Below are 26,940 nucleotides of genomic sequence, written 5' to 3' on the forward strand. Positions count from 1 at the left end.
CTTTCTGTATGCATGGGAATAACTCTCGCTGCTGCTCTTCACATGTGCAAGAACAGCTCTCACTGTCCCTCACTACATGTCCAGGAATGGCTCCTGCTGCCTCTCTTCACATTTCAGATGGGATAGTGGTTTAATTTATACAAGTTTGAAACTTATGATCCCAATCATACATCTCATATCATTCTTTTCTCCTTCCATTTAAATTTCTTTTTTAGATTAATATTATATAATAGCAATAATTATTCTACTATTTATACAGCACAATCACTGGTAATGGCACTGTATAGTCACAGTACAGGTATTATTATGAAGCTCTGTCAGCGTTTTCTTCAGTTTGCAGCGCTATTGCCTGACTTAGTTCTTCCCTCTGATCACTGAATTTAGGAACAGCCACTTTGAATCAGACTGGAGATATCTGCAAGCTGTTTACCAATCTCTGCCAGAATGGGCGCTGCATCCCCACGCCCAGCAGCTATCGATGCGAATGTAACATGGGTTACAAACAGGACAGTCGCCTGGAGTGCATTGGTGAGTTACACTTCACAGAGTGTGTAACACAGATTACAAGCAGTACAGTCGCCTGGAGTGCATTGGTGAGTTACACTTCACAGAGTGTGTAACACAGATTACAAGCAGTACAGTCGCCTGGAGTGCATTGGTGAGTTACACTTCACAGAGTGTGTAACACAGATTACAAGCAGTACAGTCGCCTGGAGTGCATTGGTGAGTTACACTTCACAGAGTGTGTAACACAGATTGCAAGCAGTACAGTCACCTGGAGTGCATTGGTGAGATACACTTCACAGAGTGTGTAACACAGATTACAAGCAGTACAGTCACCTGGAGTGCATTGGTGAGATACACTTCACAGAGTGTGTAACACAGATTACAAGCAGTACAGTCACCTGGAGTGCATTGGTGAGATACACTTCACAGAGTGTGTAACACAGATTGCAAGCAGTACAGTCACCTGGAGTGCATTGGTGAGTTACACTTCACAGAGTGTGTAACACAGATTGCAAGCAGTACAGTCACCTGGAGTGCATTGGTGAGATACACTTCACAGAGTGTGTAACACAGATTACAAGCAGTACAGTCACCTGGAGTGCATTGGTGAGTTACACTTCACAGAGCGTGTAACACAGATTACAAGCAGTACAGTCGCCTGGCGTGCATCAGAAGTACCGGGTTGCAAACAGGACAGCTGGCTGGCGTGCACTGGTAAATAACCCTGCACAGTGTGTGCAGTACAAGTTGCAAATAGGACAACTGCCTGGGGTGGTGCATTGGTAAGTACATCTGCATAGCAGGTGATATGAGGGATACAAACAGGGCATCAGCCAGTAGCCCAGTGGGAGGGATTAGGCCATTATTATTGGACTGAAAGCCATCAGGTATATTCTTATCACGACAGTGGTTTACTGTGGCCCGTATATTTATTTATTTTATTTAGTGGCTTTTTTTATACCGTCATTTAGAACAATTCCTTCACAACGGTTTACAGAAGGCACACAATGTAAAACAATATAAAACAATAAAATTAAGTCAAGTGCCAAACATGTCATTTAAAATACAGTTGAACATAAAACCATCAAAAATATTCAATTAAAATTTAAAAAATTATAATCATTATCCCTTACAAAATAAAACCAATAAAACCAAACCCCTCTATAATTCACTGGTCTTCGCAGCAAATACCTGTGTGAACAGCCAGGTTTTAAGCTCTGACTTAAAATGTTTGTGCTCGGTATGTAGCCTTAGATCTTGTGGCGTCGAGTTCCATAGTGCCGAGCCCGCAAGTGATATGGCTCTTTCTCGTACTTGAGTGAGGCGGGCAGATCTTAACGACGGGATTGGTAAAAGTGCTTTCTTTGCAGAACGCAAATTTCTTTGCTGATCATGTAATCTGAGTTTTGTGTTCAGCCAGTCAGTGTCTTCACCGTACAGGATTTTATGTATTGTGTCGGATACCTGTACGTAGCAGAATGGGCCGTTCATGGACCACACGATTGTTACCATGGTAAATTACCGTATTGCAGTTTTTGAGGCATGTCAGCAGCTGTGTGTGTGTGATGCTCACTACAGTCTTCAACATGTGCTCTGGGATTGGGATCTTCGCCATTCCTATGAGGCGTGTTCCTGGCTGTACGCATTTATTTATTTAGAATTATTTATAGAGCGCACCCTCCAAACTGTCCAGGGCGGGTTACAAGTCCACACGCACAATAATACCATTAAAACAATAAAAATGATAAAAGCAACAAATCAGACAAAACAATAAATGATACCTAAATGAAAAAGGTAACAAATGTTCTGTGCATTCAGAGCACGCTGAAGGGTACAGGGTGCCAGCTGTGCTCCTTGCCAAAATTGGAGGCAGAACCCTCTGATTCTTCTCTCTGCCCTGCAGATGTGGACGAGTGCTCCAGCAGCCCCTGTGTGAATGGAGACTGCGTGAACACCCCGGGGTCCTATCACTGCCGCTGCCACGATGGCTACCAGAGCAACCCTACTAAGCAGGCTTGCATAGGTAACGTCTCTTCCATCTCTGTGTACTGTAAGACGTTTTATCGGGAGGGGGTTTCAGTTCATCGCTGTCCCTTTGGGAGGGAATTATGAAGGAGGTGGGGTTCAGCCCTGCCGTAGGCACATCTCCTCCATCACTGTCTTATGGCAGGGCATCATTGGTGGGGGGGGGGGGGGGAAGGGGTTTAGTTCAGCCCTACATCATCACTTTCTTGTGGAGGGTTAGGCCTACATCTGTTTGTGTCTTCCCTTACTGTGAAAGAGCACAGGGTGGAAAGGGGGGGAGGGGGGGGGTAGGAGGTGCGTGGCAAGGGGGGGCAAGTGCTGTGAGGGTAACAGGTGAGAGGAAGCTTCTGCCAGGGCTGACTTAGGAACAGCGGAGAGGCACAAGTGAGGAGAAGGGGGAAACGGGGAGAAAAGATAACAAAAGGGACAGGGAAAGATGTGAAGCGGCGAGAGACAGCAAAGGAAGAGGGGAAAAAAAAAAAAGCAGATGAGAAGATTTACAGAGCAGACGACGGATGGTAAAATCATGATTCACTAGTTTTCATGCTTGCAATTGGAGATGAGAAACCCCAGAGCAGTGTGAGATGGAGTCCTGTCTCTCTGAGTGACGTCACATCTCTCTGCCTTGGCTCTCCCTGCCAGACTTGGACGAGTGCATCATGAATGGCGTGATGTGCCGGAACGGGCGCTGCGTCAACACCGACGGCAGCTTCCAGTGCATCTGCAACGCAGGCTTTGAGACCACCCCCGATGGCAAGAACTGCATAGGTAAGTTGTCCGGGCAGCGCCACTCATTCCTGCCACCGGAGCGTTCCCCGTGCACCATCCCAGAGCCTGGGGAAGAGGAAGGGCCACGTGAGATCGCGTCCCATTCTCAGTCAGGGGGCCGCCGACCCCCCCCCCCCCCGTGTCCCCTCTGTCCCTCTACCTTGCTTGTATTCAGAAGGAGGTGGGGAGGGTGATGGGGAGGTAGCTGCTGAGACGCTGGTAGACGAGCACGGCCGTTTCCTGCAAACCTCCGCAGTGCTGCTGCAATAAATGTCTGCCTGTATCTGCAGCCCGCAGAGTCGTAGGGAGAGACCTGGACCTGAGGTAACATTATAGCGATTATGGCGGCAGGTAAAGGACCGTGAGCTCCAGCCAGATCCACCCCAGTTTCATTCCTGCTGTGCTAACAGACCTCAGTCGATCTCTGGCCTTTCTGTTATCCCTTTGCAACTAGGGATCCCCTGAAAGTAATCCATTGTGCCACGGGAAAAGAAACAGTAAACAGCTATTTCTGGGGGTAGAACACTGCTTTACCCATGCAAAGGGGCTGTTTGATTATTGCCCACCCTCTAAGCTTTACTTTTAGGTGATCTCGGGGCAGCGATAGGTCAGGGGAGACAACTACAGGAGTAGTAATGGATATTCAAAACTAAGTGCATTATTTTTGTCCTAGAGTGGTATCCACAACGAGCAGCTGCAAATTTGTGTGTGGTTTTGATTACTGCAGAAAACCCCACAGGAAAAAAAAAAAACTTGGTGGTGGGGGTTTGATTATCTAACTCTTAGAGACTGTGAAAAGCCGTTGGTTTCTGGATGTGGTCTGCTGACCTTCCAGGCAGGGGTTTGAGGATTAAAGAGAAATGCCTATATCCTGAAGCCATGCAGCAGAAGGAAAATCCCCCCATCCCCTCTCCCTCCTGACTGGGACTGATTGCTTGCTTACAAAGTCTGAGCTCTCTGCTGTGGCGTCTGGGAGTCTCCATTCTGCACAGAGTGATGTCATTACACCTCCTGCTTCCTGACAGCACCGCTAGGCAAGATGGCCGCCCCAGGTTTCAGCAGAGATAAGCAGTCTGCTTGGGTCTAATTTTTCAGCCAACTTAGCCACCGTGTGTTAATAATAAAAAAAAATAATAATTACATTTTTGTAAATGATGTTGGATGTACACAGTGCACAAGTATTCAGGTATTATAAGTCCCTTCCCTAAAGAGCTTACAGTCCCGTGGGGGTACTTGAGACAATTGGAGATAGTGAGTTGATGCCTCTGCCTCTGGAGAGGTCTTTAGTGAAACGTCACCTAGTATATTGTGTCCCGTTCTGGAGGCCATACCTTAGAAAGGATATAGACAGGCTGGAAGCAGTCCAGAGAGGCTAATAAAAGCCATATGAACTGAGACTCAAGGACCTAAATCTGTATAACCCAGAGGAAAGGAGTGACAGGGGATATGATAGAGATATTCAACGGCCTTAACAGTATAAATCAGGTACTAGAATCAAATCTTTTTTTTTAGAGAAAAAAATGCTCTAGAACAAGAGGTTATAATATGAATCTCCAGGAGAAATATCAGAAAATAGAATGGCATCCCACAGGAGGTGATGGAGACAAAACAAAAAGTGACAGAATTCAAGAAAACATGGGGGCAAGATAAGAGAGAGACTGGGGGTCGGCTGTGGCATTACACTAGAAGGGAGGTGAGGAAGACCGAATGGGCCTGATGCTCCTTGTCTGCTATCATATTGTATGAGAAAAATAAGACAAAGGAGCAGTGATGAAGGTTTGCAATATTGCAAATTACCTACCATTCCCTCCCTTGACAGGAGGTAAGGATGCTAGGTAAGCATGACCAAATGAATACTGCAGGCCATATGAGATAGCCAGGTTGGTGCCAGCAAACTCGCTAATGCCCCAAAAATAGGCTGTACTGGTACCAGCAGATTGGTCTTGGATGGGTGTTGTCCAGTGAGGACTCAAGGACTTAGGAGATCAGATACTCAAGCAACAGCCTTTCTAGTTTCAGTAGTTTAGATTATTATATCCCTTAAGATGTAAGGCATGGAGAGTAAGGTTCGGTGCTGGATTAACACTGACTTGGATAAAGAGCAATATCCTGCAAGTGGTCATGCTTCTGTGGCTAGCAGCTGGAATAACAGCAGGTTGGGCCAATTAAACTTTTTCTGCCGTCACTTACTGTGCAAGTGGGATTTGAGCCCTGATTCCCAGCCCATCGTTCTAACCACTAGGCCATGCCTCCTGTCAAATCCTAGTGTGTGTGTAGGTGTGGGGGGGGGGGGGGGGGGCTGATGTGAGAGGCGATGCTCAGAGAGATATCCTGGAGGAAGGTGGCAGGTTTATGTGGTTTCACACTGCTTTCTTTTCCTTGCAGATCACGATGAATGTGCCACCACCAACATGTGTCTGAATGGCATGTGCATCAATGAGGATGGTAGCTTCAAGTGTATCTGCAAACCAGGCTTCGTGCTGGCACCAAACGGGCGCTACTGCGTAGGTAAATGTCAACAAGCCCAGGCCAGAGGCCCACAAATTCACCGTGCATGCAGACCAGTCAAAAGTTGACGTCCTTCCGTATTATGCAGACCAACCAGAAGCCCAAGGATCCTCCATGTCTGCTGACCGAAAAGATGCCTGAGGCTTCTGTAAGCATGCAGACCAACCAAGGCTTCTCCATGCATGCAATTCGACTTAGGGGCCCAAGAATTCTCCTTACCTTGCTGATCAACCAGATGTCTGAGGCTCCTCACTGCATACTGATCAAACGAGGGCCTGAGACACCTGCTGGCATACTGTGACTGGCCCTGGAGCCTTGGGTTCCTCCATGCATGCTGAATTTATATAATTTTTTTCATTTATTCAAATTTAGCAAATGCTGCTAACCAGAATCCACAGCGATTTATTAAAACACACAAAATTATAAAAATACATGTATATCAAATATAAGCAATTCATTTAAAATACAAAAAAATTAAACCTCTATCAAATAAATGAAACACTAAATACAATAAAGTAGACAAATAATATCTCTTAACAGTAATAAATACGTTAAAAGAGCAGAGCCAAGGATAACAGTAAAAGGCATGAAATAATCAAAAAGAGTTTACAAAATAATTTAATTTTAATTTTAAACATTTATGACTCGCCTAAGTATCCTAAACGAGTTACAATAAAACATTCATAAAATCAAACATCAAATAAAACACAAGACATTTTACATTCATAAAACTCCATACCTGATCTATGTTCATAAACAAATGGTCTAAAATAATATTAATGCCAAAATGTTAATATCCAGGACTCCATCTGTTCAAAATACCACAGAAGCTTCTGAAAACAGGAAAGTTTTTAACTCTTTTCTGAAAATTTTTAAGGCTGTGATTGCTCTTAATTTCTCTCGAATAGAATTCCACAGCTCAGGTCCCACCACAGAAAATGTTCTTTTTTGGGTCTCACACAACCATAGCATTTTCTGTTGTGATCTCACAGCCCCCACGCACTGCCAATCATTCAGCTAAACCAGGTACTGAATCTCCAATGAAGACATTGTGTCTAAATTCCAACAGTGTTTTATTCCAATAGGTAATCAAAACATATAACTTGCTGGTTGCGGTCTTGAGGAGAAGGGAAGAGGAGAGGTTGATCTCAGGTTCAGAGCACTGACTCTAGAGTTGAAATAGCTGTTGTTGGAATTATACTGAAGATTTAAGTACAATTATTGTATATGTCTGGTAAAAAGGAAGTGCCTTCCCAAGGAACAGGAGAGATGAGAGGCTTGCTTCTTTCTTCTTTCTCTCAGAAGCACACATGCCCACTGAAAGCCTCCCAGCAGGCATAGACTAGAATCTGAACTAATAGGAAGTGTCCAGAATCAGTGGGGCTGGAAACGTGACAAGACTACAGGATTACAGGGGTTTGTAGTCCTGTGACATCACACTAGCTTACAAGCAAGAACAGAACAACTTTATATATACATAACAAACAACAATTCTGCTCACAGTTAATGGGGGCAGAACACTCCCCATCTGGTATCGGTAGATACGACTATTTAACTTCATGCAGAATGCAACAACTGCATGCAATGTCCATTTGTAAAGCTGAAGCTTTGCTGTTCAAGGATTCCTTGATCAACTCAGGCAGTCTAATGTCCAAGCAATTTCCTTACTGCTGCCTCACAGGAGCTGAAACAAGAGACATAAAACTGGACAACATGTAAGAGAGAGAAAGAGAGTCTTAGTCCTTTGAAGAGGAGAGTGGTATATGTTGTTCATGTCTATTCATGAGGCATGAGAAGTACCACTTTGGTGATGGGTCTGTAGAAAGTCTTTGCTGTCTCTTGATTTGCAGTATTGACCTTGATTTTTTGGATTTTTCCATCTTTAGTGGGAATGGTTTTGGTAACCAGTGCCAGATGCCAATGGTTATGTTGTGCTTTATTGTCCTTAAGTAAGACAAGGTTTCCCTTTTGGATGTTTGTTTGACTAAACTGCCACTTGTTGCGAGCCTGTAGGTTTGGGAGGTACTCCCATCTCCAGCAGCTCTAAAACATGTTAGCTGTTGTTTGCGATCTTTCTTATCAAATCTCCAGGTGGATTTGGGGCCGCACTAGTTTTTTGGGCCAAGAGTGTGACTGATGTTAAAAACAAAGGTGACTCTTGAGTCCGAAGACACCGAAATCAAAGTTCTTGTATTAATGATGGAAGATACGTCTTCTAGGAGTGTAATAAGAATTTTGTGGGTGAATTCAGGTTATTCTAGTTTCTGAGCACATGGAATTTAGGATGTGATGAGCAATCCCTATCATGCACTCCTAAGCTCCTTCCATATGTGAGGCATGAGGAGGATTGAAAATCAACTTGCAATGCTTCGCACTCAGGTACTCCTCAACAGTATGATCTTCAACTCCTTGCAGGTGCTCACAAAGTTGGATCCACAATCAGAATGTATTGGTCGTTGTTAAACCTTTTCCATTGGAAACAATTTAGTAGAACTAGGGGTCACGATTTGAAACTTCAGGAAGGAAGACTTAGAACCAATGTCAGGAAATATTTCTTCACTGAGAAGGTGGTGGATGCATGGAATGCCCTTCCAGAGGGAAATGGTGAAGACTAAAACTGTGAAGGATTTCAAAGGGGCATGGGATAAACACTGTGGATCCCTAAAAGGCTAGAGGATGGGAATAAATAAAAAAGCTTAACCGGCAAGGAGCAGCAGTTACTACCCTTAAGAGAAACATGGGGGTAACCTGCAAGGAGCGTCAGGTACTACCTTGGGAAGCTTGCTGGGTAGAGTAGATGGACCATTTTGGTCTTTTTCTGCCATCATTACTATGTTACTATGCTACTATGCTTGGCTGGGCTACAGATTGTGAAAAATCTCCAAAGGGCATTGTTGAAGCTTGACGAGTTCATAGAATCGATTACTTCGATGTGGACCTCGTGGATGCTCATTAATGTTAACATTACTGCCCACAGTTTGCTGTTTGCACATCCTCCTCTGTGGTTCAAAGATGAATGGTGAATGGTGGCACTTCTGTCCTAGATGCTTGCCATGTAGTTTGCGACATTTAACACATTTGAAGGTTACAGAAGTAATCCATAATCCTGCAGCTCTAATAGCTCCCTCTGTGAAATGTCAGCCTTGATGCTTGACTTGCTCATGGTAATGACTTGCAAGCAGAGTAGATATGTGGTATCAATCTGGTACAATATGAGGGTTCTTCTCTCCTTTGTCTAATTCAGCATGGATGAGACGGCCACCATTTCTCAACAGGCCATTCTTATCAATCAAAGGGTTCAACTTCCTCAGGGGACCTTAGGAAGGTTCACAGTTTTGGCTATGCATTTAAATTCCTCTGCATATACTTCTTATTGTGTACAGTAATGGGTAAGCTCATTGACTGAGAGAAGCTTCCTACAACAATGCCAGTGATGGTTTCCTATTAACTGGCTGATGAAATGAAAGCATGATATGGATGAAGTGTGCTATGGCTCTCCTTAGTGCTATCCATGTCAAGAAGCATGAGAAGCGATGAGCTCCCAGATTACTCTCATAAACAAGGCTGGTGGCAAGAGCAGTCATTCCTGGATGAATCTCCGTGTCAGAAGCTTGAAGAAACTTCCTGAAGTTATGTGATCAGGCTTTAAAAGGAAATCTGGCTCTTTCAACCATGTTATCTTTGCTAGACAGGATTCTGGTATAATTCATGTGACGTAATCTGTTGGGTTCTGTTCAGTGGGCACATAATGCCATTGTTCTGGATATATTGACTTTTGCATGCGCTCAACTCTGTTACTGGCATATACATAAAATCTCCTGGTCTGGTTGTGGATGTAGCCCAGTGCTACTTTACTGTCATTGTAGAAGCTTATTATATCTACTGTAATGTCCATTTCACTTATTATCAGCTCTGCCACATCTATTGCTAATACTGCTCCACACAACTCTAGGTGTGGAATGGTCTGATTTGGTTGTGGTGCCAACTTGGCCTTACCAAAGATGAATCTACTTGAGGTGTTCCTTCTGCATCTGTTATTTTCAACTAGGCCACTGTGGCTATTGCTTTTATAGATGCATCTGAGAAGATGTAAAGCTCTTTGCAGCAGGCAGCACTGAGTGGTATAGAAATGTATGTACGTCGAATGCAGAGCTGCTCAATAGTTTTAAGGAATCCTTTCAATTTTGCCATTCTTGTCTCAGTTTTGTAGGCAGTGGGGGCGTCACATTCATCTGTACCTAATGAAAGCTCTCATAGCAGAGATCTTCCTTGGATCATGACTGGAGTCACAAACCCCAATGGATCATAGAGACTGTTGTCTGTGACAAGACACCTCAACAAGTGTATGGCTTCTCTTGGATTGAGACTTGGAAAATAGACATCTCTCTTTAGATCCCAACTTAAGCTGAGGCTACGCTGAAGTGGAGGTATGTCTACTCTCAGGTCTAAATTCTTTAGATCTTTTGCATGGTCCTCTGAAGGAAATACCATCAATTCAGGACTGTTGGAAGCTATTTTGTGGCGTTTCAAGTTGCCCTCTGCTAGCATTGCTTGTATTCTTAAGTCAATGGCTTCCTTCTTGGATAAAGACTTCAATTCATTGACCACATAAAAGTCTTTCTACAAAATGTCTGGCATTTGTGCCATACTCCTTTCCTCCTGCTTGAGCTGTCTTTCTGAGCCCATAGGTGGCCATTGCAGGAGATGAACTATTACCAAAGATGTGGACTCGCATTCTATATGCCACAATCTCTTTGTTAATGTTGTCGTTGCGATACCACAGGAATCTTAGGTAGTTCCTGTTCATACCACAGATCATTCCAGACAAGTGGGCTTTGCATCTTTACTAGCAGATGGAGGCAGAGAACAAAAACTTTTCAGACACTGCTACGTAACCAAGAGTGCTACCTGCAGCCCCCTCAGTATTTCTCTGTCTCCAGCAGATGGTAGAGGTGCAAAACTTGCAGTCTGGAGTTAAAAAAAACAAAAAACCTAGAGTATTTAGATAGGAGTTTGCATTAAGGATGAAGATTTGCTCCTTGAGGTGTTAGTTTCCTTCGTGGGCCATCCCTCGGATAGAGCAGGGTGAACGGGGGGGGGGGGGGGGGCTGATGGTTATTCCTGTTCTTTCTCGGCCCAAAGAATCCAGAGGGCTTGAAGGCCAGAGGTCCTGATTCCTTCAGTCCCTCAGAGGTCCTCTATCTGCTCCTAGCTGCGGGACACAGGAAGGAATATCTTATTTTCATTAAGAAAAAAAGAGCCTAAAAGGCGTGCTGTCTCTTTAAAGAAAAAAAAAAGGAGCTGGAGTTGCATGTGCATCAGGTCCAAGCAACAGAGACTGAAGTAGGGGCGAGAGGCAGCGAAGGTGACCCGGGAGCAGCACCGGGGTCTAGGGCAGCTCATCGAGGAGTGATTTCACTGGCGTTGCCATGGCATTTGTGCAGGAATGCTGGTCAGCAGGTGACGCCAGCTGCTGAGCACGGGAAAGCCTGTCAGGCCTGCAGAGAAAGAAGATTATGTCTCAATGCAGCCAATTGTGTGCAGGCTGCTTCTCCAGAGGGGGGGAGGCAAGCTCTGCGGAAATGGCAGACAGCAGGCAGGTCACCCAATCATCAGGGATCGACAGGAAGGCCTCTGGTGGTGCTGACAAAGCGATGGCCATTTTGCTTTCATGAGGCAGGAAGCAGGTAGCTTCAGAAGGGGCCAGGGACTCCTCTCCCCTGCTATCACCAATCGTCCGAGGCTCGCCTGAGGACTGGGAAAGTGTGGGGGAGCCTGCTAAGTGTGTGACTGGGGGTTCCAGTGTTTTAGAGGCTTTTTCCACTGATTTTTGTTTTGCTCCTGCACAAGGTATATTGAACCAAGAGGAGAGCAGATCTTAGCTTTTTTGCAAAGGGGATTGGCAAAGGAGCTGGCTTATAACTCACTTCTAGTACAGGCAGCAGCCTTAGGATGTCATTGAGGTAAGCTTCAGGGGATGCCATTGGCTTCGCATCTGGTCATCGTTCATCTTCTGAAGAGGGCGAAGCATTTGCGTCCTCTGGTCCGTAGGATGTCTCTGTTGTGGAACCTTAATTTTGTCCTTCAAGTACTGTGTGGACCTCCTTTTGAGTCTTTGAGACAGGTGTCTTTGAAGGGTCCTGAAGACAGTCTTCTTGGGGATTTGTTTGGCCAGACAGGTTTCTGAGCTTCAGGTGTTATTGTGTAGAGATCCTTTTCTGCGGAATACGGATGATGGAGTTTTGTTGAATTTGATCCCTTCTTTTTTACCGAAGTTCGACTCCTTGTTTCATCTCAACCAGATGGTGGAGCTTCCCACATTTCCACATTTGACGGTGTAGGAGATTCCACATGCTAGAGAACTTCACTTATGAATGTTCGTTGGACTCTGTTGCGTTTTCTTAAGGTCACTAACATTTTTTGGCATTCGGATCATCTTTCTATCTTGTTCAGTGGAGCCAAGAAAGGAGGTAAAGTCTCTAAGGCCACAGTTGTGTGATGGCCAAAAGAGACTCTCTTTTCGGTATATCTCTGTAAAGGTTGAACTGTTCCAGAAGGGTTGCGTGCACATTCTACTAGGGCGCAGGCAGCCTCCTGGATAGAGTGTCAGCTGGTATCTTCATAGGAAATATGTTGGGCAGTAACGTGGCCTTCATTTCACACGTTCACCAAGCATTACTGATTGGATGTTCGGGTGCCAGAGGAGCCTATGTTTGGGGGAAGTGTGTTACAAGCAGGTCTTTTGGGTGCCCACCCAGTGTAGGGGAGCTTGGGTACATCCCACTTGACTGGAATGATCTGGGGTATGAACATGGAAAGGAAAATTGGTTCTTACCTGCTAGTTTTCATTCCTGGAATACCACAGATCAGTCCAGAAGCACACCCTTTTGATTTTGAAAGCCCTTTATTGCCTCTGGTTGTATATAATGCAGAACTTAACTATGGTTGTATATATGCCAGATTTTTATGGTTGAAAGTTTTCAATTTCCTTTATTAGATGTGAAGGTTCCAGTTCAGGGGGTCCAAACCTTTGTCTCTGCTCGCCCTGGAAGGGGAATTAGTTTATTGTGAGTATGCATATTGGCTTGGGTGCAGGTCAGTACTGAAGGACTGCAGGTGGTTCTCTCGGTTATGTAGCAATGTCTGAAAAGCTTTTGTTCTCTGTCTCCATCTGCTGGTAGGGATGCATAAACCCACTTGTCTGAACTGATCTGTGGTATTCCAGGAATGAAAATTAGCAGGTAAGACCCAATTTTCCCTTTCTGTAGTTTGGGTTTTTGACAAAACTATAGAACATCTGCTGGATGTCAGCTATTATGGCAATGGCCTCTTTCCTGAAGCGAATCATGATCCTTAATAGGCTGAGGATCCTATCAGGCCTGGAGAGGAGTACATTGTTAATTGAGACCCCTGGGGTTTGACTGCTGGAGTTGAATACAATTCGAATCTGACCTGGTTTCAGAGGGTGATACATCGCAGAAGAAGGGGTGTATCACCCTCAGAAACCAGGTCAGCCATGAGGAGCTGGCTCTGCATGACCTTTGGTGAATATGTCTTGCATGAAGTTTATAAAGTGTTGTTTTGTCCCTGGTTTTCTCTTTAAGGTTTTCTGTAGTGAAGCAAGTCATGACAAAGCATGAGCTGTATTGTTAGGGAGCCAAGGTCTGGGTATCCATAATGGTAAAGGAGCCACCCAACTGTTTGACTCATCTTTAAAGAATTATTTGTCCATGATTTTTAAGAATTCTATATCTTCTATAGAAAGAATGGGTTTATCATCATCTTTTGTAATCTGGTGTTCTCCCAGTTCTGCTGGGGAGGCATTTATTTATTTGGGCATTTTATATACCGTCGTTCCAAAAGAAGATCACAATGGTTTACAAAGTCAGCTTTAAAATTCTTGGTCAGCATTCACATCTTTGTCAGCTTTCATATTCTAGGTCAACACAACAGAAAAAGCATATTTTCTAGAGATGTGAATCGTGTGATCGATCGTCTTAACGATCGATTTCGGCTGGGAGGGGGAGGGAATCGGATCGTCGCAGTTTGGGTTTTTTAAAATATCGTGTAAATCGTGTAAATCGAAAACCGGCACACTAAAACATCCCTAAAACCCACCCCGACCCTTTAAAATAAATCCCCCACCCTCCCGAACCCCCCCAAAATGCCTTAAATTACCTGGGGTCCAGTGGGGGGGAGGGGAAGGGGGAGGGCGGGAAAACCGGCACACTAAAACAACCCTAAAACCCACCCCGACCCTTTAAAATAAATCCCCCACCCTCCCGAACCCCCCCAAAATGCCTTAAATTACCTGGGGTCCAGAGGAAGGGTCCCGGTGTGATCTTTTATTCTCGGACCTCCGTTGCGTTGTAGAAATGGCGCCGGCGCTACCTTTGCCTTGTCATATGACAGGTCAAAGGTAGTGCCGGCGCCATTTTGTTTTTTGTCCCCCGACGTCAGGAGCGTAGGAGATCGCTCCCGGACCCCCGCTGGACCCCCAGGGACTTTTGGCCAGCTTGGGGGGCCTCCTGACCCTCACAAGACTTGCCAAAAGTCCAGCGGGGGTCTGGGAACGACTTCCTGCACGCAAATCGTTTTTCCGTACGGAAAAACGATTCGCGGTAGGAGATCGCTGCTGGACCCCCAGGGACTTTTGGCCAGCTTGGGGGGGCCTCCTGACCCCCACAAGACTTGCCAAAAGTCCAGCGGGGGTCCGGAACGACCTGTAGTCGAATCGTGTTGCCGTACGGCCGGCGCCATTTTCCGTACAGAAAAACGATTCGCGTGCAGGAAGTCGTTCCCGGACCCCCGCTGGACTTTTGGCAAGTCTTGTGGGGGTCAGGAGGCCCCCCCAAGCTGGCCAAAAGTCCCTGGGGGTCCAGCGGGGGTCCAGGAGCGATCTCCTACGCTCCTGATGTCGGGGGACAAAAAACAAAATGGTGCTACCTTTGACCTGTCATATGACAAGGCAAAGGTAGCGCCGGCGCCATTTCTACAACGCAACGGAGGTCCGAGAGTAAAAGATCACATCGGGACCCTTCCTCTGGACCCCAGGTAATTTAAGGCATTTTGGGGAGGGTGGGGGATTTATTTTAAAGGGTCGGGGTGGGTTTTAGGGTTGTTTTAGTGTGCCGGTTTTCCCGCCCTCCCCCTTCCCCTCCCCCCCACTGGACCCCAGGTAATTTAAGGCATTTTGGGGGGGTTCGGGAGGGTGGGGGATTTATTTTAAAGGGTCGGGGTGGGTTTTAGGGTTGTTTGTGTGCCGGTTTTCCCGCCCTCCCCCTTCCCCTCCCCCTTCCCCCGATTTACGATTTTTTGACGATAAATCGGGGGAATTGTTATTGTATCGCGGCTCTAATGATTTTTGACGATTTAAAATATATCGGACGATATTTTAAATCGTCAAAAAACGATTCACATCCCTAATATTTTCATTCATATCCATACATATTCTAGGTCAACGCATCAGCAAATATATAATTTAGTACATATTCAAGCATTTTCTAAATTGACACAACAGCAACTACAGATTCTGATTCTAATAACAATATATTTAATGTCATTCGGTCCTTATTACTCGCTCTATCAGGGCTCAATTCCTCGTAACCAGGAGCCTCCTTAGTGCATAGGTATTGTGTTCAGCATACTCGAGCTAATCCCGTGAACCACAGACCAGGCTCCAGATGTAGCAACACATCTTCGCGGTAACATGCCACCAATGTACCTTGTGGCTGGACGCCGCCAATTCGATAATGTTGCACTCCTCCTTAGGCGTGTGCATGCCTGACACTGCCGAACTTAAAGAGCCCATGGTGGGAAAAGCTCCACGACTCATCCCAATGATCTCACACAGAAAGGCCTAGACCTCTGCTTCTTAGCCTCAGCAACAGGTCCCATTACCCTGAGTAGAGGGTGTTGCTTCCAGCATCCTTATCTTCAGTTCCAATGTCCTTGTCTTCAGTTCTTCGTTCCAGCATAGTTGTCTTCAGTTCTTCAGTTCCAGCACCCTTGTCTTCAGTTCCAGTGTCATCGTCAGTTCTTCAGTCTCTCCCTCTTTGCCTTCCTAAGTTGCCTATCTGTCCCTCCTTTCTGATCAGATACCTGGTTTGACCTCGGCCTGTTCTCGGACAATCTTAACCACTGCCTCCCACCGGATACACTTGACCGCTGTCTGCCGCTGACCAGTGCCTGCCTCAGGATAAATCAGACCTCCATTTGCCTACACAGCTACTCTACAATGAACTCATACGTCATCAGCAGATGCCCCCATCTAAGATCTACCAGCCCTGGCACCTAAAGGCTCAACCTGAGGGGAATGAGAGCTGGTATAGGCGATGCTCCAGCTGGGCCTCTTCTTTGGATGGGTTCACCTGCTGATGGAGGGAACCTGCAGGCCTCCTCCAGGCAGGTTGTGCCAATCCTGTCTCGGCCCAAGGATCTACAAACACAATAATAGGTAGTTGGTACAAGGCTCAAATAAGGAAGTGCACCCATTCTCCAGGACACTCATGGCGTTCACACTGACGCTTGATCTCTTTGTTCTATTGAGGCAGATATCGCCTACTATCACCCATCCTAAGGCAAGTCGATAGGCATAAGAAACATTATGTAGACCAGCACGTGATTCCTGAGCTCTGCTCAACACTGACACAACTCTACCCACTAGCAGTAGAGTATCAGTGTCTGGATCCAAAGGCTGAAGTTGGCTGACTATAGGCTTTAAATGAGTATAGTGTTGAACAACTTCTGGTGTGGGAATTTCATCCCTATTGTCGGGTATCTGGTGACATTTGATGAGCGTAGGTAAATTTGACTGCCATCTATTGCTGCTCGCTCTTCTCCCCATCACTTGTACAATCTCTGCACAGGTTTTGAGACTGTAGGGACAGTAATTATCATTGATTTTAAACAGGTCAAAGAATGCTGGTCTCACCAAATATTTGCTCATTTATGATGACACATTTTTTATGGCTTTTTTGGGTTCTCTAGGATACACTTTGGCTAAGCATATCTTGATTCAGGATCTTCCACTGCAACTTCCTCCACACTTGTGTGCATTTGGAGTAATATCAGGTTCTACTATCTGTTCTGACTCCTCCTCTCCGCTGTAGCTTGACTCAGAAGCTGGGGTTTCTGGAGGCTTGGATGTTACCTTGTCAGGGTGTAGAGCACTGAATTGTTGGTCACTGTCGCACTTTGTGCACCTGATGGTCACTTTGCAGTCTTTTGCCATGTGATTAAATAAAGAGCAACTCCTTTAGCAAATTCTGTAATTTTTCAGTGGTTCTTTATGCTCTTTCAAAGGTTTCTCCCTGAAACCTCGACATTTTCAGAGAGAATGAGGTTTATTGGGCATTGTGATTTGGATCCTCTTGTTTTATCTGTGGTAGGAAGGTGTGGATCAGAAGGTGTGGATCAGAGGGTGTGGATGCTGTGGGCACACCTCTCTCTTACGCACAGATATGGATTTCCTGGTATTGCCATACTTCCTGGGTGGCTTCTCATTCAAGAAATAGCTTGTCTTGTTGGCTTCAGGAATATCAAAACAGAAGCTAGGTTCATTTCTTGAATGAACTTGGTGAAGACTTCAAAAGGAGGATATTTTCCTCAGTTGTCTTCTTTATATTTTGTTCCATATGATGACCATTTCTCCCTTAGGTCATATGGCAGTTTTCCTGTAATGGACCTTGTGCCTCATTGTGTATCCAAAAGGAGGAGACCTGGAAAGTGCTGTTTGGATTTGGTTGCTTCCAGCTCTTGGAGGAGGTCTCCTAGTTCTTATAACTTAAGGTTGTCTTTACTGGGTATTCTCGGGAAACTGTCCAATCTTTCGAGCAGCAAATTCTCAATAGCAACCAGGTTGCTATAATACTGTTCAAGTCTTTCCCACATCTCACTCAATCCTTTAAAGGGATCTTACAGATGTGAATTTTTCAATCCCTTCACATGCTCTGCTGATTAATTTCCCAGCCATTTCAATATCAGATTCATCTCTTACTTTGTGGTGAGGTTCATATCTGATATGGCGTCCTTGAAGTTAGCTTTCCACATTCTGTAGCTTTCAAGACTGTCATTGAACCTGCAGCTATGAGTTCTTGGCAAGTCATGTACCTTGCTAGATCTGCTATGTCTGAAATCTCAAACTGGATAGCAAAGAGCATTTGTGGCTGATGGTTTGCTTTAATTTCTTTGTACAGTGGTGTGGGGTGGAACTGCTCAGATACCTCCTGTTTTATCATAAGGGGTTTAAACGATCCTTTCCCTGATAAGTTGCCCAACTCTTCCTTGTGTCCAATCTTTGCAGCACACTGGAATCTGTAGCTGAAGTGAAGCATCTCCTTTGGTGTGCATGCCTGATACCTGAGCCAGTATTGGGCATCCGTATACGGGTGAGTGAATGGATCACTGTAGTGGCAACTGGCATCCTACACCTTGGACTTGCTTCTATCAGGAGAAATAGACTCTGGTGACGAGGGACGTTCTTCCCCAACTTATGAGGATTCTTTTGGGTCAGGCTGCGCTGATGCACTGGAATGTGCAGTGACATGAACCATCACATAATTTTTGGTACGCTGAGCAGTCTTAGAAGGTGATACGGCTAAGCTGGCTCTCCCCGCTGTCTTGCTCTGTAGCTGCTTCAAGAGCTTTGACATTGACCTCAAGGGCAGTGGCTTCCTTTTCTTGCTGCGGCATTTCTATAGCATTTTCTCCAACTCAGCTTTCTTTCAGCTGCCAACTTCCCCTATTCCCTTTTCTATCTTCTAAAGAACCATGCATTGTAGTGGCCTGGACCTCCATTTGTATTCTAAGAACAATTGAACTTGTCGTGGACCGGCTTGAATGGCCTTGTCTTATCTGATCTTGAGGCTCTTGAAGATCTTGGTGTATACCTAGTAGCACTAAAGTGTTGTGTCGTATCGTCTTTTATACAGCAAGCTCCTTTTCCATCTTTGCCTTCTTAACGGTATCCACTACCATACTCTGGTGTGCTACATCTGTGGCCTGATGAGTATCCCTTTGAGTTAGACTTTCTTCAGTGCTAGCCTTTATTAAAAAAATTAAGATACCTTTCTGAGATAAGTAAATAATCTTTAAAGCTGACTTGCAATAGCTCTGTGTGATGCTCAAAGGTGTACAGGGTTTTCAGAGACCTTGGATATAAGCTGCTCAGCTTTATGCCACCTTTCACTTTTATCATGTGCTGCATTTAACTTGTCACCTTGCTCATGGTTTTCTGCTTGCTCAGTCATTTCAGCATCCTTTATATTAGATTGAGCCATGGCTTAAAAGCTGTTTCTCTGAGCTCTGTAGCTGGGGTATGAAACTTGGCTCTGTGCCAACTTGTGAGAGGTGGGAGCTGTGGCCTATAGTTTGCTAGGAGCTCTTTTACAAACAAGATGCACACCTCTCATAATCCCTTATGCACCAGCTGTTTTGCAACTGGGAGCTGGCTTAGAGCTAATTATGCTTCCATCCCTTTAGTTGAGCATGCACCACGCCCAGGATTTTGTTTTAATTGCCTCTGAGCCACTTCTGTAGCCTGAGCTGAGATGGGATCGCAAATTGCACCATGTAACAGTTTATTGCAGTAGTTATGTTCACAAATGCAGTTTTTAAAGCAACTGCGATATTTCACTGAATTATTTCTTTGGTGCTGTATACCTCCTGAATCTTCTTAGACTCTATGATTTCTTTTGCTTTCTTTTTTATTGTTATGATCTCATAGTACTGATGCACTGCTAATCATTCAGCTAAACCAGGTACTGAATCTTCAATGAAGACATCTTGTCTAAATTCCAACAGTGTTTTTATTCTAATATTTATTTATTCTATTATTTATTTATTTATCGTGTTTTGTATACCGTCATTCGGTTTCACCATCAGAACGGTTTACAGTGATCGGGAAATGTTTTAGATAAACATCATCACAACATATTGCCATCATGCCGGTTTACAGCTTCCGTATTTGTGTGTTAGTTAATACAACATGTTCTAATAAACATAGGAGGGGTTACATGGTGGGGAGATGGGTAGATCAGTAACTGGGATGAGTTATATAACTAGGATAGTAAAACAGATTTTCTCGGTTTAGGGTATAATTAAAATATGGTTAGATATACATATCTAGTTGAAATTAATGTCTTAATGCTTCGAATGGTAGTAGGTATGTTGTTTATCATGGGATTGAAGAGTGTTTCTTGATGTCAATTTGTGTAGGTGTCTGGCAGTTTGGTTGATTGTGTGAGTTTGAGTAGGCCTTGTTAAAAAGCTAGGTTTTCAGCTCTTTTTTGAAGGTTTTTATGTTCGGTTGAGTTCTTATTTCGATTGGGAGTGAGTTCTATAGTGTGGGGCTGGCGATGGATATGACTCTCTTGCAGGTCGTGTTTAGTTGTGTGGTTCTGGCGTGAGAGATTTTGAGGAGGCCTTTATTTGTTGAATGTAAGTCCTGTTTTGGAGCATGGAGTTCGATGGTTTTGCTTAGCCAGTTGGTTTGTTGTCCCATGATTAGTTTATGCAGAATTGTTAGTACTTTGTAGTCTATTTAGTATTTTATGGGGAGCCAGTGTAGTGATATGAGAGTTGGAGAATTGTGCTCATGTTTTTTTGGTCCTGTTAGGATTCTGGCGGCTGTGTTCTGTAGTATTTGGAGCGGACAGATGGTTGCGAGTGGTAGGCCAAGTAGTAGGGCATTGCAGTAGTCAAGGTTGGCGAAGATGAGTAGTTACAGGACTGTTCTGAAATCATCCTGTGAAAGGAAAGGCTTAAGATGTCAAAGTGTAAGTAACTGTGGTAACCTTCCTTAATCTTATTAGTTATGTGGATTTTGAATGATAAGTCGTTGTCTATGGTGATTCCCAGGTTTTGAGCATGCGTGACAGGAGAGATTGATGTTTTTGGTTTTTCCATATTGAGTGTCAGCATGGGAACTAACTCTCCCATGCTGACACTCATGGCTAGGAGGATTAATTCGGTTTTATCTAAGTTTATTATGAGTTTAAGGTCAGTTAAACGCTATTTGATTTCTGTAAGATCAGTGGGTGTTCTTTTGTAGGTTTCTTCTAACGTATTCTGTATAGGGATGAGTATTTGTATATCGTCAGCGTATAGGAAGTGAGTCAGACCCAGGCATTCTAGTGTGTGACAAATTGGGAGAAGGTTTACTTTCTTCGAGAGGGTGGTGTTGAACATTACTTGAAAATTTCTATGTGATAGGTAGGATGAAAACCATTGTAAGGTTTTACCCATGGCTCCTATTTCAGATAGTCTGTCGAGGAGGATGGTATGATTGACTGTGTCGAAAGCAGCCGATAGATCCAGGAGGGTTAATAGGTAGCTTTGTCCCTTGTCGAATCCTCTGAGTACTGTGTCATTTAGGGAGAGGAGTAGTGTTTCTGTGCTTAAGTTTTTTCTTAAGCCAAATTGTGAGGGGTAAAGTATGTTGTTCATTTCGAGGTAGTCAGAGAGCTGGGAGTGGATTTATTTATTTATTTATTTAAAAAGTATTTGTATACCGTTTTTTTAAAAAAGGAATTTTATCAAAAACGGTTCACAGATTTAAAACAAAAATAAAATAATCAAAATAAAAATGGAATTTTTAAACTTTACATAAAAATAGGCAATAACTAGACAGGATGCTAGTATATAAGATTTAAAAAAAATTAAAAGTTTGGGGCCATGGGCTTATTGTTTTGGGGAACAGGGGGAAAGGGGAACGGGAGGGGGAGTGGGGAAAATACAACGTAAAAATTATATAATAATAAAGGGGAGAAGGAAGGAGGATATGATAATTGGAGACATGTGAGTGAGCAAGTATGTTGTAGTTATGAGTAGCATAAATGGGGTTGTAATGGGTGTAATTAAGTTTATGAATGTAGGTTCGGTATTGATGATTGAGTTTAGTTAGAAGACGTATTGAATGCAAGTTGAAAAAGATAGGTTTTGAGAGATTTTTTGAAATGAGAAGGGTTGGATATTGAGCGAAGATGGTTTGGCAAAGTGTTCCAGAGTATTGGACCAGCTATTGAAAAGGCTCTTTTTCTAGTGAGGTCTAGTCTGGCTGGTTTAGGAGAAGGGATATCTAGTAAATTTTGGTTAAGTGATCTTAGGTGTCGTGTCGGTTTGTATATGCGCAGTAGTGGATGATTTTTTCTATGATTTTTGCAATGAAAGGTAGGTTGGATATCGGGCGGTAGTTTTGCAGGTTCTCCAGGTCTAGGTTGCTCTTTTTTATTAGTGGTTTAATTATTGCTGATTTTAGGCATTCTGGGTAATTTCTTTCAGTGAGGGAAAGGTTAACTATGTCTGTTATTGTTTTAGTTATTGAGTTTTCGATCAGGTTAGTTGTTAGTATGGTGATACTGTCAATGGGATGGTTTGCTGGATTCATTTTTTTGATGATTTTTTGTATTTCCAGTGAGGAGGCAAGATCGAAGTTAGGCCAGGATGATGCCAATTTCAGTGACATTTTTAAGGTTTGGGCTTGTGTGTTAGTGCTGTTATTTATTAGCTTTTTGATTTTTTCGGAAAAGAATTCTGCAAATTCGTTGCTTTTGTTTGAGTTGGTTGGTATTCTTGGCTCGTTTGATAGTTTGGTAAGGTTTTGTACGATGGAGAACAGCATTCTGGGGTTATGCTGGTATTTATTTATTTTATTTATTTATTTTTGGTTTTTTATATACCGATCTTCTTGCATAGGATGCAAATCAAACCGGTTTACAGTGAAACAATTCAACTTGCCTAAGAGCATTACATGGAACAAATAAGAGTGCTTGTGAGCATTACATAAAAAACGGGGAACATTTAAACATTTAGAAACCTTTGGTAACTCGAATAGTACTCTTTCTTTGCTTCATGAATAGGTAATCAAAACATATAACTTACTGGTTGTTACAATCTTGAGGGGAAGGGAAGAGGAGAGGTTGATCTCAGGTTCAGAGCACTGACTCTAGAGTTGAAATAGCTGTTGTAGGAATTGAACTGAAGATTTAAGTTTAAGTACAATTATTGTATGTGTCTTGTTGCACCGGAGGTGGACCCTTGGGCTGAGATAGGGGTGATGCTACCCATAGGAAGGATCCTACAGGTCCCCACTGTTGGCATGCGGAGTGGGTTGATGGATGGAGGCTGGCTGGAGCTTCACCAATACCAGCCCTCGTTCCCCATGGGTTGAGCCTTTGGGTACTGGGTCTGGCTGCGCTTAGGTGGGCCTCCGTATGTCGTTGTCGATGGAAGGATAGAGAGATCAACCCAGAGGCAGCAAAGCAAAGCTGGGAAGTCTGTACTGGACAAGGCAGAAACCCGGAGACCCAGGCGTCAATAGAACCAAAGTCAGACAGGGGGTGCCTGAGCAACAATAGGCCGAAGTTTGAGTAGGCCAAGTCCAGGACGTAGGCAGTAGAGGCGTCGTAGAGCAAGCTGGAGTCAGGGTCGGTGGCAATCAAGGAGCAGTGGCAAGACAAGAGCTAGGAGAAGATCAGTAGCATAGTCAGGCAAAGCAGAGGTCTGAGCTGGGAGAAGATCAGTAGCGTAGTCAGGCAAAGCAGAGGTCTGGGCTTGGAGAAGATCAGTAGCATAGTCAGGCAAAGCAGAGGTCTGGGCTTGGAGAAGAGCTGTAGCGTAGTCAGGCAAAGCAGAGATCCGGGCTTGGAGAAGATCAGTGGCATAGTCAGGCAAGGCAGAGGTCGGGTCCAGGAGATGATCAGTGGCATAGTCAGGCAAAGCAGAGGTCGGGGCCAGGAGAAGATCAATGGCGTGGTCAGACGAAGCAGAGGTTGGGTCCAGGAGAAGATCAATGGCGTGGTCAGACAAAGCAGAGGTTGTGTCCAGAAGTCAATCCGAGGAAGAGCAAGGAATCAGGAATGCAGGAACGAAGGCGAACAGGAACACACAGGAATCAGGAACCAGGAACGCAGGAGAATCACCAGGAGGCAACGAAGTACATGACCAGCGTGGAGACCTGTTGCAAAGGTGACTATCAGGAGCTGAGCCCGTCCTTATATACCGGAGCTTCAGCGACGTCATCATCTGGGGCCGCGGTCAGGTTCCCGCCACGGGCCCTTTAAAGGTAGCCATGATGCACACGCCTAGGGAGGGGCGCAGCGCTGGACGGCGGCGTCTCTCCACAGGCCATGCGGAGAGGCCTGTCGCGGAGCACAGAGGCCTGTTGCAGAAGCTGGCGCGCTGGAGGTGGCCTGAGGACGGAGCCGGCGGCCCACCACCGCCAGAGACGTGGAACTAGATGCTGGATTTGGCAATGGAAGGTGAGAGGGCCGAGTCGCGGGCCTGCCGAGGCCAGCACACGCAACATGTCTGGTACAAAGGAAATACCTTCCCAAGGAACAGGAGAGATGAGAGGCTGCTTGCTTCTTTCTTCTTTCTCTCAGAAGCATACATGCACCCTGAAAACTTCCCAGCAGGCATGGTCCAGAAACTGAGCCAATAGGAAGTTCCCAGAATCAGTGGGGCCGGAAACATGTGACCATAACGGACCAATAACAAGACTACAGGATTCTAGGAGTTTGTAATCCTTCTGTGGCAACACAGTAGCTTACAAGCAGGAATAGAACAACTTTATATATACATAACAAACAAACAAATCTTCTCACAGTTAATGGAGGCAGGACATCTTTACAGGGGGAACCTCCAATGAGTTCTTGTTTCATGAATGCAAGGATCAACTAGGTGAATACAATTTAAAATAATGCACCAAGGGTGTAGAGAGATTTAGAATTCAAAACCCTAAACGCCTTCAAAAGGATCTTTAATAAATTCAATCACTGGAAACATTTAGATGATCTTCAAGTTGAATACCCTAGAAAACATCTTCTGTAAGGAAACCCACACAAGGTATAGGGACAGTCAGATAATAATAAACACAAATTAACTAAAAGATTGCCAAAATAATCCGGCTTTTGCTTGTTTCTAAAAGATTGAAAAATCCTTCAGCAATCTGATCTCATGAGACAGGCTGTTCCAAAAACTAGGAGCTACCACAGAAAAAAAGCAGACGTCCTTGCCTTTTTCAAACACACAGAGGAGAGGGCTAATTGGCCATCCTGAGAGGGTTGCAATGAATGGGTAGGGCAGCACTTAATCAGCTTTTCTCCCAAGGCCACTCTCTCAACAAAAGCCTACAAATCAATATCAATTTAGAATTTCCCACCAGCCACAACGGGAAGCCAGTAAAGATTCCTGAGGATAGGAAACACGTAATTATGGTATTTCAGTTTGCCAGTAATTCTAGACTACGTATTTTGTATCAGCCGCAGTCTGTGCAACTCTTTCTGAGGCAAGCCCAAATACAGAGGATTGCAGTAATCAAGTTTCGAAGTTACCATTGTAAGTGGCACTAAATATCAGGTTTTCAGAGGATAGATAGGATTGGAGCTGCCTAGTCATGTATTAGCACAAAAAAACAAGATTGTACAATCATGAATGCTTAACAATCCCAATTGACCCCAGATTCTGGACTAATGGCTTTATTGGAATCACAATTTCATCAACTGATACTCTAACATCAGGGTGAAGACCTCTTTGCCCTGTCCAAAGTATTGAGGTTTAGCTTATTACCATGTAATCAACGAGCTATTTCCATAGGTCCTCTCCTCTGTGCTTTTTTTGACCAACTGAGGACCCGACATATTCCTCTTTGCAGGCTGACTGACCGGAGGCCTGAGGCTTCTTCTCTGTGCGTGCTGACTGGTCCTGCAGCCAAAGAATACTCCATGCAGGAGGGCCTGCTAAAGGCCTGGCACCCCTCTATACCTCTGTCATGCTGATTGATCTACGAGCTGTCAGATTTAATACAATACAGCGCCTAGAAACATCTGCAGAGCCCCCTTGGGCTATGAAAAGCTCCGGTTTCTATGCTGTAAAGGCCCCAGTCCCAAAGTAAGGCCTGCAAATATTGCTGCAAGTTTATCCAGCTTCAGCCTGGCTCAGACGTGACAGATTTTCATGTCTCAGGCTTGGCTTTAGCTTAAATTGTTTCAGTTTACGCTTTCCCCGAGTCCCAGTGGCCAGCGGGCTCTTTTATACTTACACGTGAACATGTTTGGTAGTGTGAAAGTGAGAGCACAAAGACAGGGGACGGTGATTGCCAGTAACCACCGGAATTGCCACCTCACTCGGGTCAGCCTGAAAGAGGCTGATTTAGTTCTAATTTTATGCTACACACACCCCTCCCCTCCCGCCTTTGTATGCATGGAGTTGTCTTGATTTGTAAAAAAAAAAAAAAAAAAGTAGGGGCTACATTTCCATGTGTGCTGTGGGGCAGATCCTGCACACAAGCAAACGAGTATCAAATATACAACTAAACCTTCAACCAGGTTTGCATGATGCACTTTGTGTAGACGTTTCTTTGCATGGACGTTAGATTGGGTTGGGTTTTTGCATGAATCTTCTGACTGATTCCACCTGATTTGTAAGGCAAGTTGGGGCTGGTGCCAGTATCCATTACAGCACTGTGGTAGCCGGACTTAAACTTATGGGAAGTGATTCTTACAGATAGGAACCAGGCATTCAGTCTGATATGTCCTTTTGTGGATTACAAACTGGTAAAAAGACAGGAAACAGAGTAGGATTAAATGGTCAGTGGAAAAAGGTAAACAGTGGAGTGCCTCAGGGATCTGTACTTCGACACACTTTTCAATATATTTATAAATCATCTGGAAAGGACGACGAGTGAGGTGATCACATTTGCAGATGACACAAAATTATTCAGAGTAGTTAAGTCACAAGTGGATTGTGATAAATTGCAGGAAGACCTTGTGAGACTGGAAAATTGGGCATCCAAATGGCAGATGAAATATAATGTGGATAAGTGCAAGGTGATGCATATAGGGAAAAATAACCCATGCTATAATTACACAATGTTGGGTTCCATATTAGGAGCTACCACCCAGGAAAAAGATCTGAACATCAGAGTTGATATTAGATTGAAATTGTCAGTTCATTGTGCTGTGTCAGTCTAAAAAGCAAACAATGTTAGGAGTTATTAGGAAGAATCTGTCAAATAAAATGGAGGATGACATAATGCCTCTGTATTGCTCCATGGTGAGACTGAACCTTGAATACTGTGTACAATTCTGGTCGCCGCATCTCAAAAAAGATATAGTTCCACTGGAGAAAGTA

At 44.4% G+C, this 26,940-nt stretch overlaps 1 protein-coding gene across 1 annotated transcript in view; it reads left to right on the forward strand.

Moving 5' to 3' along the window:
* LOC115097632 (fibrillin-2-like) overlaps positions 1–26,940 on the forward strand; it is a 421,199-nt gene that overhangs the window by 145,982 nt on the left and 248,277 nt on the right. Inside the window, 4 exon segments of the mRNA XM_029613571.1 lie at positions 385–528; positions 2,411–2,530; positions 3,175–3,300; positions 5,686–5,808. Coding sequence (XP_029469431.1) covers positions 385–528; positions 2,411–2,530; positions 3,175–3,300; positions 5,686–5,808 — 513 coding nt within the window.

Source organism: Rhinatrema bivittatum, chromosome 8, assembly GCF_901001135.1.
Source record: "Rhinatrema bivittatum chromosome 8, aRhiBiv1.1, whole genome shotgun sequence".
NCBI classification, from domain to species: Eukaryota; Metazoa; Chordata; class Amphibia; order Gymnophiona; family Rhinatrematidae; genus Rhinatrema; species Rhinatrema bivittatum.